A 10,000-nucleotide genomic window follows, 5' to 3' on the forward strand; every position below is an offset into this window, starting at 1 on the left:
TATTTAAATGCTTGATTTTAAGGACATATTTGTTTATTTTTTATGCTAAGTATGTAAATGATAACCCTGCTACATACATGCATTTAGGTTGCTTATTTATGCATGCATGTTTTTATGCATACAAATATTTCATGTAGTCTTTCACATAATATGAACTCTTAAAAGCGCATAAAATAAAATAATTAAAATGCATTCTAAAATATGAAAAGCATGTTATTTCAAAAGAATATCACTTGTATTTGCTGTAGGCCTACGCAAAAAAATATAAATTTTCCTATTAAGCTTATATTCTGTTAATAATTTTTGCATATTATTTGTCTAATGCTGTTCATGCAGCATTTATGATTTCAGTGCTTGATTTTAAGGACATTTTTTGTATTTTTATGCTAAGAATGTAAATGATAACCCTGCTACGTTCATGCATTTAGGTTGCTTATTTATGCATGCATGTTTTTATGCATACAAATATTCCATGTAGTCTTTCACATAATATGAACTCTTAAAAGCGGATAAAATAAAATAATTAAATGCATTTCATCTTATATACTGCTGCTAATATATATATATATATATATATATTGCATATTATTGGACTGATGCTGTTGATGCAACATTAATGATTAGAGTTTTTTATTCGAAGGACATTATTACTGAATATAGTCACACGTTACTGATGCGTGCGCTGACGGTCCTGGCCTCCGTCTGTCTCTCATCCTCTCTGTAGCTATGCTCCAGCTGCATCTTCTCCGGGTCTGAGCTGCTCACGTCTCCATGGCAACCATCAGTGCCGCTGGGCGGGGTCTGGTTAAAAAGGGGCGGGGTCTTGGTTTTCACCACCTTGTCGAAGTACGCGAGATACGCCACATATTTTCCCGTGGCAGAGAGAGACACGATGGGCGTGAACTCGTAGCCCCACAGGATCTCGTCGGGCAGGTAGGAGGTGCGCACCTGACAGGTGGCTGATGTGGGTTCCACTGTGGAGCTCATCATCACCAGGAGCTCAAAATCAGCCGGACCCGGATCTGGGTCCGTCCATCCGCCTGGAGAAACAGACACAATGAGTGTTTCTACAAGAATATTTCTGAAAGGTGAAGTCAGGTGATTCATGAGGCAGAAGCGGTCACTGTTTTTGCAATTCCGTTTAGTGCCACTGGAAGTGCATAATTTACAATCACAAAAGTTTCAAAACCTAGTTACATTTTCAGATAAATAGATTCAATTAATAACTAAAATTCTAATTACAATTTTGAATAAATGAGGAATTAATAAAATGTAAATTAAATTAAAACGAAAATGTATTTTATATTTAATTAAATATTTAACCATTTTAAATCATTCAAAATGTATTAATAATAATAATAATATTTAATATATTTTTAGACATTTTAATAAATGAAATGTATTTATGAAATTTTATAAAAGTTAATCGAATTAAAATATATTAATTGCTAAATGTTTTTAAGGCATCACACTTTTTTTAAACTCTTCCTGTTGTCAGGAATCCTTTTTTACACACATGAAAAAAAAATAAAAAATAAAAAACTAGAAAAAAAAGTCATTATTATCATTATATAAAATAAAAACAAAAGGAAATAATTTTTATTAAAAAAAAAATAATAATATGATTCTTTAATTTAATTAAATTAATTATTATTATTATTTTTTAAACTACTTTTGTTTGTGTTTTTAGTCCCTGATAATAATATTTACCCCTTCACCAACTTGTAATTATAAGTTTCTATCTGCATTCTGAGCAGTTTTGAGATATTGAGCTTCAAGGTTTTTTCTCCTCTGCAGACTTCTGTAGATTGAACCCTTTTTGTTTCCTAAAATGTACATAGCTTACAAAAGAAACCTCACATAATGTAAATAGGCTGTCGAAGAATAAGAGTAGAATGATACAAAAGTAAGACAGAACCTTATGATTCTAAGGTGATGCCTGTGCAGTGCTGAAAATATTTTACCTGATTTATTATTCCTATAGTTGAAAATGACTGGCCTTTCCAAAATTGCTTGTAAATGTCTCATAATACTACATGTGACCCTGGAGCACAAAAGCATGTGTGGGTCACAATTATGCATTTTTCTTTTATGCCAAAAATCATTAGGATATTAAGCAACGATCATGTTCCATGAAGATATTTAGTCAATTTCCTACCGTAAATATATCAAAACTTAATGTTTGATTAGTAATATGCATTGCTAAGAACTTCATCTGAACAACTTTAAAGATGATTTTCTCAATATTTAGATTTTTTTGCTCCCTCAGATTCTAGATTTTCAAATATTGTCCTCCGAACAAACCACACATCAATGGAGAGATGATTTAATCTGTTTTTTTGGTCCAGGGTCACATTTTACCAATAAATATTGCATTCAATTAAATTGTTTTCTTTGAAATAGCAATGCTTTTGTATTTCTTTCTGGAATGGACTGATTGTAGGCCTGACTGATCTGAACTCATGCACATCAGTTTTTGAGTTAATAAAATCTTCTTTGGAGGATAAACTCCGCGGATGTTCAGGGGACGGGGGCAGGCTCTGACCCTTGTCGGCCCATCGGCGCAGTGGGCTCTGCTCGTCGATGATGTGGTAGAAGGTGAGCGGGAGGATGAGGAAGGGACTCTCGCTGGCCGTGTCCACACTGAAGGTCACGTTCTTCTGATCCAAACGCACCGTCTCGCCCTCCTTCGGTGCGCACGGCTGTAAAAGCTTCCCAGTCACCTGAAAAAAATATCACATTAATTGCATTCGTCCTCAAAGAACTTGTGCATATTTTACTGCCAAACCATATAAGGTTCAGACGCTCGATGCTGCTCCAGAAGGTAAAACCATGCATTAAGATCAGGGGCGTGAAAACTTTTGAACAGAATGGAGATGTGTACAGTTTTCTTATTTTGCCTAAAAATCTTTTTTTTTCTTCATTTAGTACTGCTACTGAAAATTCTCTCCTCCGGTTACCTGGCAGCCCAGCAGCAGACTCTTGCGCATGTTGGCGACTCGTATCATGAGACACGGTCGTCCGTCGTGATTAGCTATCACAGCATGCTGACTGAACCGAATCGTCCCGCCACGCTTCTTCGGCCGAGCCACCTGAGACAGACAGGAGAACAAAGCTGTCTGGGTCATATTTCACCCGCAAATATTTATTTGTTTTCTGTGTTGAGGTGGTTAATAGGATGCACACCTTGGCGAGGAAGGTTCCGGTGATGAAGATCTCCATGGCGGTGGTGATGAGGAGCTGGATGATGAGCAGGACTATGGCCGACGGACATTCCTCCGTGATGCAGCGGTATCCGTATCCGATGGTGGTCTGAGTCTCCAGCGAGAAGAGAAAGGCTGCGGTCAGCGTTTGCATCTGCATCACACACACACTGTGGTTTGCTGGAGGATCGAACTCTACAGGAAGAAACACAAAGATCAGACACAAACTGACGCACACAAACAAACACAGGGATGTGATATTTGTAGTATAATAATAGTATAATAATTATTCTTAAATAACTCAGAATCATCCACAACTGGACACAAAGTCCAGGAACATGAATTGAGAAAGTCTCTTTATGCTGATTTTACTTTTATTTCCAGCTCTTACCGAGCAGGTCTCCGTGCACCAAAGCCAGCAGGTACCACAGCAGTCCGAAGGTGAACCAGGTTCCCACAAAAGTGGCACTGAACAGAATCAGTTTGTACCTCCACTGCATGTCCACAAAGGTGGTCCAGGGGTCACGCAGGTACAGAGCGCCACACCCACTCACGTACTCGATGCTGACGTTGCTCCGCCCATCCTTGGTTAGCACCCGCCTCCGGTGTGCCACCTGACTCCCATGCCCCGCCCCTCCGAGCAGAGGCTTTAGAATGTCTGTCTGTGTCTGGGAGTGGCACACCTTCTGAGGGGCGGGGCTGTGAGATGAAGGGGGTGTGGCCGACATCATCTGAAGAAGAAACTTTTTTAACTTTTTTCTTTCTTTAGTAAAGCATTAAGTTAAGTTCACATTAACGTAAGCATTTGGTAGATGCAGTAAAATTGGCAATTTTTTGTATGGTTTGTTCAAATGATGCATTGTCTAAATAAATATGCATTGATTTTCAGAACAGAAACCCTCTAGAATATACAGATAAATAAAACTGCTAAGTGTTTTTAGAAAACAGCCTGAAATCTACAGACGCAAATAGATAAAGTGCAATAAAATAAACACTCAAATGTATATTTTGTCAATGCTCTCTGTCTTAAATTGAACGAGTGCATTAACTAACAGTCCACAGCTCAAACACAATGTCTTTTTCTTTAGATGCCATGATATCCAGCTCATTCAGTGGCCTTCGGTGTTTTCTGCAGTACTTTTGTTTTGTGGTGTAGATTTCAGTCCACAGGGAGAAGATCATGTTGAATACCATTCATCTGGTTTATCAGGTGAACAGAACAGATTATTTTACACGTGAGAGACTTTAACCAACGATGAGCTGAATGAGACGAACTAAATAAGGCCATGTGACAAAAAGTCTAGACTGTCTGTCTCATCCGCCAGATAAACTCATTACACTGCAAAACAATTATCTTTTTCTTTAATATTTTTGACTTGTATTCCAGTACAAATATACTGGAATATAAAATGTACTGGAGAAGCAAAATGAGTTAAGAGAGCTTAACTAAGTGAGTTTATGTTTAAATCAAGACCTGTTAAAAGGGTCAGAAAAATAATACAGTTTTTCTTTTGAGTTGATTTGTCTGATCCCATTGACATATATATATATAAATGTTCTTAATTTAAACATATACTCACTTCATTTTGAGACAGTTTTTAGAAAACAAGACTTAAAAAACAAAAACAAAAACCAAACAAACAAAAAGTACCTGAATAGAAATTTGTAAATCTAAATATCTGCATATTTTTCAAGTCCGAACACGCATTAAAACAAAGTCTCTTTTCTTTCTCAGGAGAATGATTCATGGTAAAGACTGAAGGTGTTTAATACTCCTGATGTGTTTTAGTCTCTCTTCCACCTTATCAGCTCTTCCAGTTCTCTCTCTCTCTCTCTCAGTCTCTCTCTCTCTCTCTCAATTTCAATTTCAATTTAGGTGTGCTTTATTGGCATGACAAAAACTGTGCATGTGACATATGTATTTACAGAAAGAAAAAGAATAATATTAAACACACAGCAGTTCTTGTGTTCTCCGAACAGATACGCCAGTTTCTCCTGCTTTGGAAGAGTTTTAAATGTCTGATGGATCTGCTGTATTTAATCACAGAACACTGTCCGTGTGTCCGTGTATTTGGGGCATTCTGTTAGGAAGTGCACTTCTGTTTCCATCTGATTCAGATCACAGTGTGCACACAGTCTCTGCTCCGCTGGCAGCCATGTTTTTCTGTGTCTGCCCGTCTCTATCATCAGCTTGTGTCCGCTGAGTCTGTATCTGGTCAGCGTGCTTCTCAGTTTCTGATCTGACACTGTGTACAGATACTCTGCCATACTCTACTCCCTCTTTAGAGTCAGATAGCATCGCATTTTACTCTGTTGATCTGTTTGGGTTTGTAATTCGGTTTGATTTGTGCAGTACTCTGATTGATTCTGATGTGATTCAGAGCATCAGTAGATGTATGTGAAGCATCAGGACTGACTCTGGATCAGCTGAGGGAGGGGACTGCTTTCTTTGCTCATCTCTTGGTGTTGACGGGCTTTATAATGATATGATTGGGGGTCACTGAGCTTCAGATGTTTCCAGAATTTAATTGCCCTTTTTTGTATCTTTATGATTAGAGGATATTTGCCTAATTCTGCCTTGCATGCATTATTTGTTGTATGCCGGTGCATGTGTAATATAGTTTTACACAGTTCTGCATGCAGGGTCTCAATTGGATGTTTTTCCCATTTGGTGAGATCTTGATTTGGATTGGTCAGTGGACCCCACACCTCACTGCCAGAGAGGACAATGGGCTCAATTACTGATTCTAATATTTTCAGCCAAATTCTAATAGGGATTTCTATAGGACATTGCTGTTTTATGGCGTAAAAAGGCCCTGCGTGCTTTATCTCTCAGTTCATTCACAGCATGATTAAAGTTTCCTGTGGATGTGATATTCACACCCAGGTAGTTGTAGTGTGGTGTGTGTGTTATCGGGTTAGTGCCTAATGTAAATGTGTGTTGTGTTCCCTGGGATCTGGATCTTTTCTGGAAGAAACAGACTGCTCGCCAGTTCATTGATGTAGATGTTAAATAATGTTGGGCTTAAGCAGCAGCCCTGTCTCACACCACGCTCTTGGGAAAGATACCTCGTACGTTGGGTGCCGATTTTTACACCACATTTACTTTCAGTGTACATTGATTTGATAAGGTCATAGGTTTTACCTCCTGTGCCGCTTTCAATAAGTTTGTAAAACAGTCCTTGGTGCCAAATTGAGTCAAAAGCTTTTTTAAAGTCAATAAAGCATGCATATATTTTACCTTTTTCTTGGTTGACATGTTTTTCAATTAGAGTATGTAATGTATAGATATGGTCAGATGTACGGTAATTTGGTAAAAATCCAATTTGGCTTCTACTCAGTACCTTGTGTGTGGTGATGAAGTCTAATAGTCGAGCATTTATTATGCTACAGAATAACTTTCCCAGGTTGCTGCTCACACAGCTGCCTCTGTAGTTGTTAGGATCAAATTTATCTCCGTTTTTAAAGATTGGTGTTATCAAGCCTTGATTCCAGATGTCAGGGAAGTGACCGACACTTAGAATCACACTGAATAGTTTTAGAATAGCCAATTGAAATTTACTGCTTGTGTGTTTTATCATTTCATTTAATATCCCATCAGGTCCAGATGCTTTTTTGAGTTGGGAGGTTTTTTATTTTTTCTGTAAGTTCTTTATCAGTTATTGGGAAATCCAGTGGGTTTTGGTTATCTTTGATTGCTAATTCTAGTTTTCCCAATTGGTTTTGTATACAGTTTGTGTCTGTTTGTACTTTATTAAACAGTCTTTGGAAATGACTTTCCCATATTTCTACATTTTGGATTGACAATTCTTCATGATCAGTTTTTTTCAGATTGTTCCAGTTATTCCAAAATTGGTTTGTGTTCACTGACTTCTCAATTATTGTGAGATGGTTTTGGGTGTATTGTGCATGTGTATGTTTGTATTGTTTTAGTGTTGCACAGTAAAGAAGGCGGATCTCTGTATTATTTGGCTCTCTGTGTTTCTGATTTGACAGTGTTCTCAGTTTTTTGCGAGTAGTTTGGCAGTCCTGATCAAACCAATATTTGTCATTTTTGGGTATTAGATTTTTTCCAGATTTTGTTTTCAAATTGGATTGTTTTGCTGATTTTTTGAAATATGTAATTTAAATCTTTGGCCGCAAGATTGACACCTTCATTGGTGTGAGCATAGATGTTATTTAGAAAGTTATCTATCAGTGCTTGTATGTCAGGGATGTATACAGGCATATATCTTTTCTGGATGGGAGCAGTTCCTTGTGGATTTTAAGCCTGGTGTAGTATTTGCATTGCTTCACTGTGTTGATGTGGTTGTGGAGTTTTGATTTGTTCCAGATTATTTGTCCTCCTGAGTCTCTTCCCTGTCGGACTGTGTTGAGTTTTTGTGATGGGAGGATGATTTCTCTGTAGTTGGGTGGGCAGTGGGTGACGGTGTCTGCCCTGCTCCATGTCTCCTGTAGAATTATAAGATCCATATCTTTGATGCTCTTTTGGATTTCAGTGTTTGAGCTCTTTAGCCCAAAGGCTGCTGAATTCAATCCTTGAATATTCCACTCTCTCTCTCTCTCTCTCTCTCTCTCTCTCTCTCTCTCTCTCTTTCTTTCTCTCTCTCTCTCTCTCACTCTCTCTCTGTCTCTCTCTCTCTCTCTCTCTCTCTCTCTCTCTGAGTGTTTGGCGGATGTGAGCGTGGTGTGTGTTGCTGAGAACGTGTTGCAGACTGTAAGTTTTTTCTTATACTATTCTTTTCGCGTTTTTCTTGGGGTCTCCCCCCCCCTTTTTTTCTGCCTGTATTTGTGTATTCATAAGGTTTTCAAAGTTTGTTTGGTAACGAAGAGTGCTGCCGGCGTTGCTGGCTAGCATGGCTTCGGGTGAGAATTTCAGCTTTCACAAGCTGACGCGCAAGCATGCTGTTCGTTTGTCCCCACCTGGAGGGAGTTCAGTTGAAGAATGTAGTTTAGCGGTGGGCGAAATTGTTGGGTTTGAGAGTATTAAATCTGCTGCAAGAATGAATAGTGCTGTTGTGATTTTCTTGGATAGTGTGGACAAAGCTAACCAGTTGCTTGAGAGTGGAGTAGTGATTCAAGGTACTTTTACACCTGTTCTGTCTCTAGTAAGTCCCGCAAAAAAGATAGTGATTTCCAATGTACCACCTTTTCTGAAGAATGAGATGTTAGAGAAGGAGCTAGGAAGACATGGAAAACTAGTTTCTCCGATTAAAATGATCCCTATCAGTTCCAACTCTCCACATCTCAAACATGTAATGTCTTTTCGGAGACAAGTAGGCCTACTTATGATCCCTAAAAAGAGTAATGAGGAATTAAACTTGATTTTCAAGTTTAAAGTAGATGATTTTGATTACACCGTGCATGTTACTTCAGAAACAATGAAGTGTTATGGGTGCGGAGCTGTGGGTCACCTGATTCGTGCGTGTCCCGACAAAACAAACAATAGCCAGTTAGCGGAACAGGTGTCTGTTAGTGCTGACACTAGTGATGTTCTACCGAAGGATCCACCAGGAAATGTACAAATTGTGCAGGGAGAAAGTAATGAAGATAACAAACAGGAGAACGAAGTGTTGGAAAACACAGTGAGTAAAAAAGAGAACAGAAAGCTTGCAGTGATTTGAATGCAGATTTAAATGTGGGTGAAACTGCGACCGGAGTGGCGGAATCTGTGTTGTGTAACGATATTGATGCTATGATTGACAGGGAAGTTGGCAAAATGTCAACTAAAAGGAAAAATCTTGAAAACAAAGCAAATTTGCAACAAGTAACAAAAGTGTCAAAGCTAAATGTAATGGGTGCTTCCTCTCAGTCTGAGGATGGTTTGATGGAAACGCAAGAAAGTGAATATGAGGGAAGTAGTGACACGCAGGTGGATATGGATTGTGTTTACCCTTTCTCTAAGATTCGTTCCTTTTTACAAAGCACAAAAGGAATGAGATCTGTTAAAGTTGAGGACTTTTTCCCTGATCTAAAGTTGTTTCTTGATTCTGTCAGACTGCTTATGAAAAACCCTGAACAAAGTGATCAATGCATTTTTACTAATCAAGAAATCTACCGTCTAAAGAAAATGCTTGTAAAAGTAAGAGCACAATTGAGTGATGCTAAAGAATGATGTTTAAGAGATTTATTTTTATTATTTTCTTTTTTGTTTATTTTCAAGTGTTATTTGAAAGCAGCTTTACTTTCAAAATGTGTGATTTCAAACTGGGCTCTTTAAACATTAATGGTGCTAGGGAGGATGCTAAGAGAGCGTCTCTTTTCAATCTGTTCAAGAGTAAGAGGCTAAATGTAATCTTTTTGCAGGAAACACATAGTACACAGGACAATGAAGCTGTTTGGAGGAAAGAATGGGATGGGGAAATTTTCCTCAGTCACAAGAGTAGTAACAGTGGTGGTGTTGGCATTTTGTTTTCTAGAGATTTTAGACCTATCTCTTGTGATATTGATGAAATAATCGAAGGCCGTTTGTTAAAAATACAAGCTGTGTTTGAAAATGTTAAAATTACTTTCTTCAATGTTTATGCTCCAACTTTAGGCATAGAAAGAGCTATTTTTTTCAACACTCTGAACACTGCTATTAATAACAGTAACAATGATGGTTACTTTTTTCTGGGTGGTGATTTTAATTGCACGGTCAATGCATCCTTAGATAGAAACCATCCAGAACCTCATGGACCTAGTAAGAGAGTTTTAACTAGTTTAATTGAAATGCATGATCTGAGTGATGTTTGGAGAGTTTTTCATCCTACTCAACATCAATATACTTGGACTCATGTCAAAGATAATGTCCTGTC

General features: G+C 38.0%; 1 protein-coding gene across 1 annotated transcript in view; it reads right to left on the reverse strand.

Annotated features, from left to right (window-relative positions):
* Positions 1-578: 578 nt before the first annotated feature.
* Positions 579-10,000, reverse strand: part of LOC132095943 (ATP-sensitive inward rectifier potassium channel 10) — a 14,109-nt gene continuing 4,687 nt past the window's right edge. Inside the window, exons 2-6 of the mRNA XM_059501037.1 lie at positions 3,595-3,934; positions 3,187-3,398; positions 2,961-3,092; positions 2,546-2,723; positions 579-1,040 (exon numbers count right to left, since the gene is read on the reverse strand). Of these exons, the coding sequence (XP_059357020.1) occupies positions 661-1,040; positions 2,546-2,723; positions 2,961-3,092; positions 3,187-3,398; positions 3,595-3,934 (1,242 nt within the window). The 3' untranslated portion in view covers positions 579-660. The remainder of the gene's footprint in view (positions 1,041-2,545; positions 2,724-2,960; positions 3,093-3,186; positions 3,399-3,594; positions 3,935-10,000) is intronic.

The sequence above is a fragment of the Carassius carassius genome, chromosome 20 (genome assembly GCF_963082965.1).
Source record: "Carassius carassius chromosome 20, fCarCar2.1, whole genome shotgun sequence".
Taxonomy (NCBI): Eukaryota; Metazoa; Chordata; class Actinopteri; order Cypriniformes; family Cyprinidae; genus Carassius; species Carassius carassius.